The sequence below is a fragment of the Erythrolamprus reginae genome, chromosome 5, assembly GCF_031021105.1.
Source record: "Erythrolamprus reginae isolate rEryReg1 chromosome 5, rEryReg1.hap1, whole genome shotgun sequence".
Lineage (NCBI taxonomy): Eukaryota > Metazoa > Chordata > Lepidosauria > Squamata > Dipsadidae > Erythrolamprus > Erythrolamprus reginae.
Genome location: NC_091954.1, coordinates 82,988,875 through 83,005,182, shown reverse-complemented (window position 1 = coordinate 83,005,182; position 16,308 = coordinate 82,988,875). Strand labels below are relative to the sequence as shown.

The window sequence follows — 16,308 nt, the reverse complement described above, 5'->3', positions numbered from 1 at the left end:
TCTGGGATATCTATCCTTTGTTATGGGCTTTAAAATTTTATATTCTGCTAGCAGAAGCAGAATCAGCCCTCCTTTCTGTGAGCTTTCCAAAACAGCCATTTAGCTAAATAAAATACAATGTGATTCCCCTCTGTTGAAGGCAGGAAACCTTTTCAGCTGATGTGTTTATGGAATTTAAGATCCAAGATGCCCATGTGTGCTAACTGCCATAATGGTTGTGTTAGCAATAAAGCATAATTTAATTGTATGTAGGTATGCATGAGATAGAGTGGGATACTACTTCTTCATTTGATTTCAAAAGCTTGAATCAAAGAAGGCACCTGGTGGGTTTATTCTCCTACTTAGTATATTTCAGAATATTCCATTCCATCCCAATAAAGAACTGGGCACCTAGAGGAGTTCCACTGAAAAATTTAGAAAATAAAAGAGATAAGTGGCTACGTAGCATCAAGTGTATGTATGATTCATATTCACCAAATGACTACAGTATTTTTCGGAGTATAAGACATACCTTTACCTCCCTAAAAGAGGCTGATAATTTGGGTGCATGTTATACTCTGAATGTAGCTTTTTTTTTAAGCTTTTTTTCTCAGCCCTAATCAGGTGCTAACAAGGTTCCCAGCTTTTACCAGCTTGCCGTCTCTTTCATTGTTACTCTTCCTGGAGAATATTTTCCAAACCCTAAGTCTTTGCAGGTATTTTTTCATTGCTCTACTTGCTCCGAATGTTTCTTTCCATTTGATAATGATGTTCCCACCTCTTACTGGCTTGCAAGCTCTTTCATTGTTACTCTCTCCGAATGAGGTTTTTTTTAAAGCCCTAACCAGGGGATAAAACCAGGGGAACTGACCAGACTAAGGACGCTAGCCAGATAAATATCTGGTAAGCAGATTCTTTTCCCTATTTTCCTCCCCAAAAACTAAGGTGCATCTTATATTTCGGTGCATCTTATACTCTGAAAAATACTGTATGTTACACTTGAATTTTTCATCAGAATTTTTAGGATAGTTGTATGCTACTGTGCTTATTTGATTGTTTCTGTTGTTTCAATTGCTCTGAGCTACCCAGAGAAACCCTCACAAGCTAGGCAGCTATACTATAGAAATTTAATTAATTGATTACAATATGTTTAGTTGTTTTCTGTATTGTTATGAATTAATATTTGTTCATATATATTGAAATTGTCTGATGCATTGCATGCAGAATATATAATAATTAGTATTGAGGAAGTGAAATTTGTTGCCAGAAGACCTTTTAAAAAAAGAAAAAAGGTTGTGATACTTCCGAGTCTTCGGAGAGGGGCGGCATACAAATCTAAGTAATAAATAATAAATAAATAAATAACCAGGAACAAGACTTCATTCCCTCTGCTCAGATTGCTTGTATATTAATTGGTTGCATTAGGTCACTTTGAAAAATTTGTGGTGAGCCAACTTACTCCAGTATGCCAGAAATACTTTTTTTTTTTTTTGCTAAAATCTAAGAAAACAGAGATTCTTGATGTTCTAGCTTGGGTAGAACGAAAGGGTCAGGAACTGAGTTGAGACGGTGATTAGAATGGAACCCCTTTCTTAGAACAGACGTCAGCTGGACAAAGAACTAACCAGCACAGGCAAACCTCTGTCAGGCTGCTATTTATATGGTGGCTGTCAAAATTGGTAGTTTTCCTACCAGTTGAACTGTCAACGGACAGCCAATAGGAGAATAGCTCTTAGTTGCTAGGTAAAATTTCAAGCGTGGAGGCGCAACACCTGACATGTGATTCTGAACTTTGAGGGGCTAAACCTTTTGTAACTGTCTGGTCTCTTAACACATTGATTTGATACACCAAGGTTCAAGTTGTATGTTGAACCTTGATACTTTAAAGAATTATTTTTAAAAAAATTACATAAAATTGATGATAAATCATTTAGATATCTAGAAACTTTTGGGGCAATGTTTTCCTCAAGTCAGTATTAATTCCTGGCAACTGACCAAACAAGTTTCTGCAGTTTTCTTGGCAAGATTTCAGAAATGGTTTTCTATTGTCTGCTTCCTAGAACCATAAAAGAGCAACTGACCCAAGGTCACCTGATAGTTATAAAGGCTTGGATACTACATATTGCTTTGCAATCAAAGAACTGGGGTGTCAGACATTTATGCATTATAAGGCAAGGTCAAAGCTATTTAGGATGTACCAAAAGATTGCTTGGCTTTTACATTTTTATCACATTTTTTGAAAATTCAAGGCAAGCTTAACAGAACTTTGCATCACTTACTGGATGAAGAAGTTATATGCATTGAGCTCATCAGCATGATGTAGCTTTCCATACTATCAAGGTTAGTCATCTTCTATTTGCTCCTTATAATGAATATAAGACTTCAGTTATCACTTATGATGTTTCAACATATAGAGTTTATGTTGTTCTCAGTTAAACAATTCCTGATGGTAAATATGTGCACAGTAAATATTAATTCTGAACAATTTGGCTGTAATCCCAGGGGTTTAGAAAATCCATAATTATGCTTTTAAAATTTGAGTAGAATAGAACTTTTTTCCCACAATAAAGCAACTCTTCTCATTTTATCAAGTCTTATGCAATGCTGGAACATCTACTTCTTATAATTGTAAGATCTAAAATTTATATATATTATGTCTGCAGTATTCCAACAATATATTAGTTATCCAATCAGAAAATATATCAAGAGTTCTGCTCAATAAATTCATACTAATCACTAATTATTGCATTATTTAGAAGTGTTCTCATGAATCAATCTCATTTCAATATTCTCATATATTGATGTGGTTTATAGTTGCTGGATACTCCATTTTCCCTTTTTTTGAAAATTGGGATAACACTTATTTTCTTCAAGTCATGTAGCTTTTGATCAAAATTTCTCTGAGCAAATACATAGAAATTCAGTCAGACAACCAGTTAGTTGCTTCAAATCTACAAGATGCAATTAATATGATCATTAAATCCATCCAATGCAAACAGGTATTCCCGTGTTTTCAATCTACCGTATTTTGTTTTGTCCCCCTGGTCACTTTTTTACAATTTCCTGGTAGAAAAATTGCATCAACAAGTTCTGGCTTTTCTCTATTTATTATTTGTTAGCACTTTGTCTTCTTCATTTTAAAGATAATCAGCATTCTTTTTCTTTTCTTTGAAGTCACCTATATCTAAAAGAAACTTTTATTTTTAACCTTCCTTGTTGACCTCAGCTCAGTTTGGAGTTTCAGTTTTTTGACAGCATCTCTAAAGTACTGAACCACATGACTAGACTCTTACAGTCTGCTTTTTCCATTTCCTGTGAGCGCCGTCCCTTTTGCTAATGTTTCAGTATCTTTAAAAAAGAAAGCACACATTTATTAACTTTAGTTCATGTCATTTCATTTCTATATTAAGAGAACAGAAATTTCAAAGCATAAAAAGTTACATGTTAAAAACACAGTAAACGTAATAAAAATAAATTAGAATTAAAAGAGTTATTAGAAGCTTGAACTATTTTGTGGGAATACAATTCAGCTAATATTTTCTGGGCTAGATTGCTTTCCTTTTAAGTCAGATTAAATTTTGTGTAATAGTTTCTAGAATGGTATCTTCTTCACAAGTCTTCATAGTGTCATGGTTCCAAATAGCATCAAAAACTAAATTTGGGGCAAAGTATTCCTCATAGTTCCAATTTATTAACAGAGTCATGTTGACACATCTGGGAGAAACCCAAATCTGAAATCCCAGGAGTTTCTCCACCGAGTTGAAAGTTCAAGCCCTTGCCCCCACACCCCCAATCTACCATACTGACCAATTTTCAACTGCCAACCACCCATCTCCTTCTGTGCAGGAGTGTGAAAACAAAGGATGAACTTGACTATCTATAAGAAATTTGTTATGGCTATATACAGACAATTCACCCTCCCAAATTCCCACAATAAAGTATGGCAGGCCAAAGACCCCAACTAAGAGCCGGGGTGGTGCAGCAAGTAGAGTGCTGTACTGAAAGCCACTGAAGCTGACTGTAGATCTGTAGGTCAGCGGTTCAAATCTCATCACCGGCTCAAGGTTGACTCAGCCTTCCATCCTTTCGAGGTGTGTATAATGAGAACCCAGATTGTGGGGGCAATATGCTGGCTCTGTTAAAAAGTGCTATTGCTAACATGTTGTAAGCCGCCCTGAGTCTAAGGAGAAGGGCGGCATAAAAATTGAATAAATAAATAAAAATAGAATAAATAAAATGGCTTTGGCCTGAGAGAGACTTGCCAGGAGATCCCTAGACTATTTTAAAATCCTCCCCTCTTTTTAAAAAAACATGTTAGTTGTAAAGGAGGATGGAAAATAAATATAATTTTTAAAACTGCTTTTTTCTTCTTTATATCTCTTTGAGTCACATTGAGTCCCATGGGATTGGGCCATAGAAGTCAAACAAACAAACAAACAAATAATGAGCCAGCACTGCATAGGTAATATTTGGGAGTATTTAAGATCAGCTTTCCCAAACTCAGCAACTTTGAGATCCATGGACTTCAACTCTTGAAGGGAAATTATGGGAGTTGAAATATATATATTAAATTAAAAAAATATTTTTATTGATTTTTTAAAACAATAACACATATACACTACATATCGCACAGTGCTCAGTGATCCATGCTCACACCACCCAACAACATTCAAACCCCTCCACCAAAATTAGGGTGTACCTTATTTATAACATTTTAAACTAAGAACATTACAGTGTTATAGAGTGATTCCAATTTATTCTTTATACCTTGGTCTTGAATTCTACTGACCATATAACCTCTAACTCTGTCCCATCGTCCCATCAGTTCCTGCAATTTATTTTCATTAATCATATTCATCTTTATGTCCATAATTTCAAACTGAATGTGTGAAACTATTACCGCTTGGGAAAAATCTATATATCTTAAAGTTGTCAGGACTGCAAAATATTTCTGTAGAGTTTGCTGAGAATTCTGCACATCCCAAGGTGAAACCTTAGAAATGGAACTTAAAGTCATTCTCCTCAATTCTTTTCCAATCACTAGAGAAGTAATCAATAAGTACTTGAGAATAAAATTTGATCTTTGGTATATTGCTTGCATTTCTGGCCTTATATTCTATACGTGCCGAAGCTGCTGAAACAAGATGTCCCTATTTAACAGCCAATCATTTTGTTTGAGGGAAAGACACATCACTGAAATCTGTCAGCCTTCAGAAGTATTGGAATTTGCTTTTTCGTGTTTCAGGTGTCTTTCAGGAAATGGGCCAATTAATATTTTAAGTAAGAATGGAGGAAAGCTTATTTTCAGTTGTTGCTGTTAAGGGGGAATCCAAGGCACATGTATTTTGAATTAAAACATGGTTAATACATCTGCCCTTCCAGTTGTTTTTAATTATTTCATTATGAAGCCACCATCAATTGTAAAGCTGTATGGGACTTCTGGTGACAATGTCAAGGTGGCACAAAGAGGAAAGGACAAGTTCCATCATTTAATCTCTGATTTTTCAGTGTCCAGGGACCCTTAAATGCCTGCCATGTTTGCAGAACAGCACAAAATGGAGGGGAAGCCCAGGGGACAGTGAGGCAGAAAGCAACTGCCTACTGGAATGAGGAGATCCCCCATTAGCAGATGCAATCTGTCATGTCATTTTGACATGGCGGACTCGAGGCCGCAACAACCACTTCAGTTTGGGAAGTAAAACAGTGAGTAGTAGTCCTCATTGTTTTACAACAGTAGTCCTCATCTCCGTTAGTGAGGATATCTATATGGGCAGTGATTAGAATTAACAAATTGAGTAAATTTCAATGATTTGGGGCAGAAGGAGTGAAGCTCTGGTAAGAAAATAAGCGGCAATTGAAAGAGAAGAGCCATGATTACTTAAAATAATACTGCCGTGAAATTAAAGGCTAAAAGACTCAAAAGTTAGAGTGAAAGTGACAGTGCTGGGGCAAAAGAAAATAAAGTTAAAAATGGATTAAGAGGAAAATAAAAACTACGCTGCAGTAATAGAAAACACAGTAAGGAAAGACAATTTATATTCAAAGAAAAACGGTGGACTGGGGAAAAGGCAAAAGTGAAAAATAAAGACTTTGAAAGTATTAGGAGATTAGAAGATTTATAGAATGAGTTGTGAAAGAAAGACTTAGACTGAGGAAATCAGTGTAAGAAAAAATGGTAGTGTTTGGGCAACTCAGAGATTAAAAACACCAGAGGGCATCTTTTGAAATTGCAGAGAAGAGAGAAACACAGAATTTAAATGACTTAGCAGATAAGTGGATAGAGGACTCTGAAAGTGATAACTTGAAGAACAGTACTGGAAATTTAAGAGGGTAAAAAACTCAAACAGTTGCAAACAGAGATTAGTGGATACATATAGAACCTTTTTTCATTATTACCTATTAACTTTATCTCTCCGGGTCCCGTTGACTAAACAATGTTGTCTGGCGGGTCCCAGGGGAAGAGCCTTCTCTGTGGCATCCCCGACTCTCTGACACCAGCTCCCCACGGGGATTAGAACTGCCCCCACCTTCCTTGTCTTCCGTAAACTCCTTAAAACTCACCTCTGCTGTCAGGCATGGGGGAATTGAGCCATTCCTCCCCTCCCCCTCCCCCCAATTTATGTATGGTATGTCTGTGTGTATGTCTGGTTTAATAATGGGGCTTTTTAATGTTTTTTAAAATTTATTAGATTTGTTATGAATTGTTTTATTGTATGCTGTGAGCCGACCCAAGTCTACGGAGAGGGGCGGCATACAAATCAGATAGATAGATAGATAGATAGATAGATAGATAGATAGATAGATAGATAGATAGATAGATAGATAGATAGATCCTTCTGAGGTGGGTAAAATGAGGACCCGGATTGTGGGGGCAATATGCTGGATCTGTTGAGAAGTGCTATTGCTAACATGTTATAAGCCGCCCTGAGTCTAAGGAGAAGGGTGGCATAAAAATTGAATGAATAAATAAATAAATAAATTATTAAATCAATGTGTTAAGATATAATTATTTAGAATATTAGGATTATCTAGGAAAGTTATATAATATAATTGAATTCATTTAGTTAAGGTAATGAATATTTATATATTCATTACATTAATTAATCTTAATCTAATAAAATTAAGGTTTTATTTCAGTTATATTACAATATAATGTTCATGGTATAACTTCAGATTGATCTTTTTTAACATGGCTGAAGAACTGAATCTGATGGATGTGTAGAGGGTATTAAATGCTAATGAAAAAATGCTTTCTATTCGAACCCTCATAAATCTTTCTCAAGAATAGATATGATATGGGGTAATAAAGAAATAAGCAAAATGATAAATAAAGTGGAAATTAATTTGAACATATGGGTAGATCATAGAGAAAAAGAGGTAAAAGAAAAATAGAAGTAAAATGTATATTTAAAATGTATGGAGCATATTTGGATTTGAATAAAAAAATATAAATAATAAGTATGGATATATGCTTGGATCACAATGTAATAATATGCAAATAATGGATCTGTAAATAATAAGTAAATGAGCACAGTTATGTATAAATCATGGAAATTTGTTAAATAAAAAAACCCAATTAAAAAATAAATAATTGTAAAGCTCTGTAAATGAAAGCTTGATTCTTTTTCCATCTCTACCCTTCCAATATTGCTTTCCTTCAGTATACAAAATATAAACCTACCCTAATAAACAAAAGAAAATATCCAATCTACAACTAAAATAATGACTTCTGGGCTGCTCTATAATGTAGCAACTGTTTTTCCCCACTTCCCTGAAAACTAGGCACTGTAGGCAACAGCCACAGACTAGGTTTCGTTATACACTTAGCTGACAGTCGTGGCCAAGGTAGACAGTGGTGGCCAAGGTAGCAGAAAACAGATTATCCCACACTTCTCCTACATGCAGCGTTAGACCACATTCAGACAAGAAACAGTTCTGGCCACAAAATACCTACCCAAAAGGAAACCAGTTATAAGTAGACTTCACCAAATGGTTGTTAGTTACATTAAAGCAAGTCCACCGCCCGATAATTCCCGGCAGCCTCGAACCCGTGAGCTCAAGCTATCCACACCAGTTCTTGATGGAAACCCTGCTGTGTTTCATATCTGACCGCTATTGAATGAAATACTATGGTACGACAATTTGAGACATTCAGAAGCTTGTAAAGATAAAATGTTATCCTCTCTGTTGTACTTCTATTTCTTCAAACAAAATTTACTGTCTTCAGCTTAGCAAAAGACAGTGTGCTGCATTCTTTATGAAGCAGAGGAGTTTTTTGTTCTGTACCTACCCAAATTGGAATTCCTTATTCACAACAGATAAAAGTTTATACAGTTTAATACTGTTCTTCCAATCTTAGGTGGGTGGATGAAACAGGTGATAGGAAACATTGTGACTGAAGCTTCAATCTTATTTGTCATTGAAGAAGCACATTACTCAGGCAGGAAGTAATGATTTATTACTGAATTTCAGGTTCTTCTTTTTCTTATTTTGAATGTAATTTGTAGAGATAGTATAAGTGTTCATGTACTTCCTCTTCTCACAGCATAGATTATAATAATCAGTGGATGAGGATTGTGTTTTTCTAATATGGATTTTTTTGCTGCTTGAAGTTCTTACACAATGAGTTTCCGAGCGAAAGTATTTAAAAGGGACCACAGTGAACTTTGGAGAAAACGGAAAACAATTAGAAGAAATAATCACGGAGAAATCCACAGTGTGAATTGTGTATGTATATAAATATATCTGATTGTAGTTTTTTTCTTGTAATTTATTTAGTGTAGCTTTGGAGTGTTAGGCTTGTGAACAGAATAGATTATAGTATTCCTATTTTATCTCAGTGACTAGAACAAATTCTCTAGTGAAATTGTAGCAATGCTATTTTTGGAGACTGCTTTTGAAATTTGTTGGCCAGGTCATGTTGGTTAGGAATTGTACGAATGGTGTATCATATCTGGCAGATAATAAACTGGAAGAATCTATAAGATGAATTTCAATATTTAAAATTAATAGGACAAAATCAATGTACTTATGAGATAAGACATCTTAATATGTTTGTGATTTCAGTGTGAATAAGGGAAAAAATGTGTAAACACTAAATAACAAGCTGTTTGTCATTTATGATGTATTAATTATCGTTTCTTATTTAGTCCACTGTCCTGAATATATGAAACAACTTATCAAGCTGAAATTAAACATTATGTAGTAACCTATAGATGAGAGTATTTTGTGTGTGTGTGTGTGTAACATATTTTTGCTGATAATGAAAAGGGAGACTGTATAGATCTACTTCTAGTTATTTTGCTCTCATCAGCTAGCCGTACCCATACCAGGATTTGAACCTGGGGAGTCTGTGTGTAAGGCAGTAGCTTTAACCTCTAGATCACAGGTTCTCCTTGTCTCGTCTTATACCAGGGTAGAGTTATATGTTTTTTTCTCTCAAATCACCCTGGTTACCCAAGTATAGGAGGTAGATTACTGCTTCCTTTTTGCTTCTCGGCCCTTCCAGGGGCCATACTAAAAGCAGTTAAATTTAAATATTTGTTATCCAGAAGTTGTGAATGCTCCAATCCTGGAAGTTTCTAAGAAAATATTGGATAACCATTTATCTGAAGTGGTGTAGGGTTTCCTACCTAAGCAAGGGTTGGACTAGAAGACCTCCAAGGTCCCTTCCAACTATGTTGTTCTATTCTATCGTTTTCATTATCTGTAATTTTATCATGACATGATAGAATTTATATTTTCTCTTCACAAAAAATGCATTGAGTCTCTCTTATATGATCTTTTAGACAGGAAAATCCAATTTGTTAGAAGAAAGCTTGAAAAAGACAAACATCCTCAAACAGGCCGGACTTTAAAGATACTCATGATTTAATTACTTTATATATATGTGCATTAAAGTATCAGTGAAACAGACTTTCAATGATTGCTAAAGTGACAACTACAATATTGGTTAAATGATGTGGTAAATCATAATTACAGATTTACCTTTCTTTTTCAGGGGGAAAAATTAATCTTTTTATTTTAAACCATAAGGATGGAAATGTTTTAAAAATCAGAAAAAATATTTCTAAAGAGACAGAGTATATATTAATGGGAATGATCATGTTCTAACTGCAGAGTAAATACATTTCAAATGTAAGTTCAATTTTGAATTGTAACCTAAATATTAAGGTGTAAAACAAAACGATTTAACAAAGGAATCTAGAAAGCCAGTATTACCAGGGCATTCCTATATAATCACAAATTGTATTCCCTAATGATAGAAACATAGAAACATAGAAGTCTGACGGCAGAAAAAGACCTCATGGTCCATCTAGTCTGCCCTTATACTATTTCCTGTATTTTATCTTAGGATGGATATATGTTTATCCCAGGCATGTTTAAATTCAGTTACTGTGGATTTATCTACCAGGTCTGCTGGAAGTTTGTTCCAAGGATCTACTACTCTTTCAGTAAAATAATATTTTCTCATGTTGCTTCTGATCCTTCCCCCAACTAACCTCAGATTGTGCCCCTTTGTTCTTGTGTTCACTTTCCTATTAAAAACACTTCCCTCCTGGACCTTATTTAACTCTTTAACATATTTAAATGTTTCGATCATGTCCCCTCTTTTCCTTCTGTCCTCCAGATCTTAATGATCTCTTAATGTCTCATTGGTGATACAGATAATCCTTGAATTGTGTATGAATATTCAACTTCAGTAGTTAAATGATATGATTATTAAGTGGGTTATGTCTAATTTTATTTTATTTTTTTGCCGTAGTGGAAGTGAATCTTCTTTGTTATTGAATTAATTACATGGTTCTTAAGCAAATGTAGCTTCTCCCAGCGAGGTTACTTGTTGGAATTTTGGTCATGTCACCGTGGGATGCTGCACTAGTCATAAGTGTGACAACTAGTTATAAGTCATTTTGTCACAGCTGTGGTAACTCATTTATTTGTTTGTTTGTTTGTTTATTTATTTATTAGATTTGTATGCCGCCCCTTTCCGTGGACTCGGGGCGGCTCACAACACAATAAAACAATTCATAACAAATCTAATAATATACAATTTAAAATTTAAAATACCGGTAGTTAAAAAAAACCATTTTTAAGCAGACATACCTACAAACATACCATACATAAATTATATAGGCCCGAAGGATTTTTTAAAAAAAAATTTAACAAAAAACAAAACAGAAAACATAAGTGTACCATCACCATACAGAAAAAAACCCTTCACCAGGGAAGAATCAATTTTTGTCCTTCATATGCTTTGTCTCTGGGTTACATTGTTCATTCTTTATAGAGTGATTGAATATTTAAAAAAATAAAAATAAAAAAAAAATATAGGCCCGTAGGAGATATCTCAATTCCCCCATGCCTGACGACAAAGGTGGGTTTTGAGGAGTTTACGCAAGGCAAGGAGGGTAGGGGCAGTTCTAATCTCTGGGGGGAGCTGGTTCCAGAGAGTCGGGGCCGCCACAGAGAAGGCTCTTCCCCTGGGGCCCGCCAACTGACATTGTTTAGTTGACGGGACCCGGAGAAGGTCGACTCTGTGGGACCTAATCAGTCACTGGGATTCGTGCAGCAGAAGGCGGTCTCAGAGATATTCTTGTCCGATGCCATGAAGGGCTTTATAGGTCATAACCGACACTTTGAATTGTGCCCGGAAATTGATCGGCAACCAATGCAGACTGTGGAGTGTTGGTGTGACATGGGCACATTTAGAAAAGCCCATGATTGCTCTCGCAGCTGCATTCTGCACGATCTGAAGTTTCCGAACACTTTTAAACAGTTTGCAAACATATGGCTGTAAATCAAGGACTACCCACCACTGTATTTTTTTCATTTGTGTCCTAGAGCCAGAGGAGGGTGGCGGGGAGAAAGGAAGGAGAGAGGGCTGGAGGAAGAACCAGACATCCATTCTGAAAAAAGAAAGGCAATTTTTTTTTAAAAAATGTCTTGATTCTAAGAAGAGTAGAAGGGCTGGTTCCCACACTTGGAAAGCTTCCTCTTCTGTTACAAATGCAGGAGAAAGGCTGCAAAATTTTCTGTGCTAAGTTTCCCCACATCAGCTAATATAGTCAGTTTTCAAATAATCGTATACAGTCCACATCACGGAATAGAGGGCATTTCTGATATAGATCTCGGCTTTCTAAGCGAAAGACTGGAAATGTTGCAATCAGATAGCCACTATAGTGTATTTGTCTTTTTTATATACAGTATATCAGTAATGACCTCTTTCCAAAAGACCTTATAACTATTTTATTTATTTTATTTATTTTATTGGATTTATATGCCGCCCCTCTCCGAGGACTCAGGGCAGTTCACAGCATGTACAGAAAAAAGAGGAAACAATAATAACAATCCAATTATACCTTAAAAAACAATCTTAAAATTCTAATTAAAAACTATCAATATCGTTCATTCAGCAGTCAAACTAAGCATTCATCGGTCAGGGGGGAAGGTCTAAGGAACCCCAGGCCTGGTGGCAAAGATGAGTTTTTAAACTTTTTTGGAAGGCAAGGAGGGTGGGGGCAGTACTAATCTCTGGGGGGAGCTGATTCCAGAGGGCTGGGGCCCCCACAGAGAAGGCTCTTCCCCTAGGTCCCGCCAGCCAGCATTGTTTGGTCGCCGGGACCCTAAGGAGACCAACTCTGTGGGACCTCACCGGTCGCTGGCATTTATCAGTATAAGGGCAGACTAGATGGACCAGGAGGTCTTTTTCTGCCGTCAGACTTCTATGTTTCTATGTTTCTATCATTAATTTAACTGTATAAACTGATATGAACAATGTATCCTTTAGGTACATTTTGTACATTTGTTATGTATAATGTATTTATTTATTTATTAAATTAGTTTGCTGCCCATCACACCGCAAGCAGTGTCTGTCGAATGCTGAAAACGATGATTTTATGGGAAAATAAATTCTATATGAAACGGAATTCCAATCTGGTCGGGAAAAATCACTGGAAAAATGGATCTTTATAGGGAAATATTACTTAGAAAATTGTTCTAAGACTTAGCTACAATATTCATCAGGCTCCTGCTGCCTGAGGAAATGTGTGTCCTCTTGCAGAATTGTTAATTGATTTAATTGCACAGATATGGAGCAAAACATCATCTCTATAGGTTTCTTCTTTTTAAAAAGCCACATCCTGTTTTAAAAACATAGTCTTTGAGTATTTGCATGAAGCATATTGTTTTTAGCCATAGCACTACTTGAACTGAAGTGGATTTTTTAAAAATGATACTGTTTAAACAGGAACCAAATTCTGAATCTTCTTCCTCTTAGACTAAGATTAAAGAAATAGTCATTGTGGTGTTCTGTTTTCTTGGTGTTTTTCAGTGACATGTTTATTTTCCAAGGCAGTACAGCTTCCTTCACTTTTGCAGTTAATAACCCATCCCTTTCCAATTTGCTTCACAACTGAAGCATACTAAATACTAGCCTTGTATGGCATAGTGGTTAAAGCATTAGGCTAGAAACCAGCAAACTATGAGTATTTCTTCCCCTTGGACGTAAAGCCAGTTGGGTGACCTTGATCCAGCCACACTCTTGTAGCCCTAGGAAACAGGCAATGGCAAACCACTTCCAAAATCTTGTCAAAAAACCCCGAGACATATATCCAGTCAGTCAGTAGGAATCAACACTGATTCAAAGGTGTATACACACACATGTTATCAGTATAGAAACAGTCATTCTCCCTTTCCATGAACAGCTAGAGATAACTTCACTATGTTCTTCAAGGACATAGTGCACATGAACCAAAATATGGTACAAAATAGAAACATAATTGTTTAGCTTTATTTAAAATACAGGGGCACCTCTACTTAAGAACTTAATTCGTTCTGTGACCAGGTTCTTAAGTAGAAAAGTTTGTAAGAAGAAGCAATTTTTCCCATAGGAATCAATGTAAAAGCAAATAGTGCGTGCGATTGGGGAAACCACAGGGAGGGCATGGGCCCTGTTTCCTCCCAGGAGATTCCGAGGGAGACTTCTCTCTGTCTTTTCCGGCCCTGTTTCCTCCCAGGAGATTCCTAGAGAGGCCCCACAGAGGCTTCTCCCTGCCTTTTCCGGCCCTGTTCCCTCCCAGGAGATTCCTAGAGAGGCCCCACGGAGGCTTCTCCCTGCCTTTTCCGGTTAGAGTTTCGAAGGCTTGGATTTGTAAGTGGAAAATGGTTCTTGAGAAGAGGCAAAAAAATCTTGAACACCCAGCTCTTATCTAGAAAAGTTCCTAAGTAGAGGCGTTCTTGGGTAAAGGTACCACTGTACTTTTATAGTGTCGCAATAGTGTTTGTTGTTCCATAACATTTGAAATGATTGTTAAAAATATATGTCCGTTTATAAGTTGAATAAGATCTACTCGAACAGAAAAAAATGCAGTTTACAAAGCATATTGTATGACAGTGAAGCAATGCTGGGTAGTGGGGGGATAAGTGACAGGTCTTCTAATGACATGGTCCAGCTGCAGCCCTGTGCCCCTTCCAGATGTACTCTGCATGTAGCAACTTTGTACGAGTTCCATTGCCATGCAGCTGCCATTGGTCCCCAACAAGCACTCTCATTGGCTGATTCTGTTCTTCAATTATCTTGCCAATTAGCTCAGATACAAAAGGGTGAAGTAATGATGAATGCGGGCAGAGAAGTTCTGTTTGATTAATGTTTTGTACTATGCCAGACAATATAAGCATCTGCACTCTTTGGCAAAAACTGAAGAAATAATGCAACTTCTCAAGTGAAGAAGAAAATATGCCATATGTGCAATGAAGGGCTACCAAAATGTTTACTACCACACTGTGGGTGTGGCTTATGCAGGATGCCCTGCATTTTCTTTCAACATCTTTCAGTGCAAATTGGGTGCTCTGGGGTGGACTTCCATTTTTGCTACCCCACTGCATCCCCCTTCCCCATCCGGGCAGTAGCCTACCCCTACATAAATGTAAGAAATTAACATTCAATTAGTCCTTTTATATATATTCATAAATTCTTATTCTTCTTGTGCTGTATCTGTCATTGTGGCAATCCAATTTTAGCGATGATGTTGGCGATGATGTTGGCAATCCATTTTTTATTAACAGCTGCACAAAAATGTACTGTTCGGTTTTGTCCAAACCAGTCCCTTAGAAACATAGAAACATAGAAGACTGAGGGCAGAAATAGACCTCATGGTCCAGCTAGTCTGCCCTTATACTATTTACTGTATTTTATCTTACAATGGATATATGTTTATCCCAGGCATGTTTAAATTCAGTTACTGTGGATTTACCAACCATGTCTGCTGGAAGTTTGTTCCAAGGATCTACTACTCTTTCAGTGAAATAATATTTTCTCATGCTGCTTTTGCTCTTCCCCCCAACTATCTTCAGATTGTGTCCCCTTGTTCTTGTGTTCACTTTCCTATTAAAAACACTTCCCTCCTGGACCTTATTTAACCCTTTAACATATTTAAATGTTTCGATCATGTCCCCCCTTTTCCTTCTGTCGTCCAGACTATACAGATTGAGTTCATTAAGTCTTTCCTGATACGTTTTATGCTTAAGACCTTCCACCATTCTTGTAGCCTGTCTTTGGACCCGTTCAAATTTGTCAATATCTTTTTGTAGGTGAGGTCTCCAGAACTTAGATTTTGAAGCCATGGTGTTCTTTTTCTGCCTGGGTCTTGTTTGTTTGCCTTCCTTTCTTCCTTAAGTGAATTATGCTGTATTTTTCTGGGTTTCATATCACATTTTCATAATATTCTATCTTTTGCTTTTTTATAGTTTTGTTGATTTCCCTATTCACAAATATATGAAATTTTCAAAAAAATACTATGTATGAGTAATATCTCCCAGGTTTCTATATTTTAATGATGAGAGAAATGAAAAATGCTGGCAACCACATCACTTTTATTAATTACTCAGTTACCAAGGGAGAGAGGCACCCATGCGACGGAGGACAGAAGCTCGGGTTTCCCCTCATGCTGTTAAACTTGGGGCGTAGTCCCGTAGTCCGGCGGGGGCAGTCAGTAGCAGCAGTAGCGGCCTTCCCGTAGTCTGGCAATACCAGTTTCTCACGCAGTTTGGTAGTGGTGGCTGGTGCCAGCCACCAAACCACGTGAAAAGCCGCCACTGGGATTAGGGGAAGGCTGCTGCCGCCACCACTGACCGTCACCCAACAGCATTTGGTGTATAAGATGCACCTAGTTTTTGGTACACTTTTTTGAAGTAAAAAGGTGCATCTTATACACCAAAAAATACAGTAGTTCTAATTCCAAGTCTTAGCTGTTGCTGTTGTCAAAATTTATAAAATTTTGAAATCAGCGAGCTTTCTCAAGGTGCAGAAACAAGGGGAAACTATAAGTT

General features: G+C 36.7%; 1 protein-coding gene across 2 annotated transcripts in view; it reads left to right on the top strand.

Annotated features, from left to right (window-relative positions):
* DOCK10 (dedicator of cytokinesis 10) overlaps positions 1-16,308 on the top strand; it is a 203,492-nt gene that overhangs the window by 33,759 nt on the left and 153,425 nt on the right. The window contains exon 1 of one of the 2 annotated variants that reach the window (XM_070753305.1): positions 8,602-8,706. The exons of the other annotated variant lie outside the window; for it this stretch is intronic. Coding sequence (XP_070609406.1) covers positions 8,602-8,706 — 105 coding nt within the window. Of the gene's footprint in view, positions 1-8,601; positions 8,707-16,308 lie in introns of those variants that run through there. 2 annotated transcript variants of the gene reach the window in all.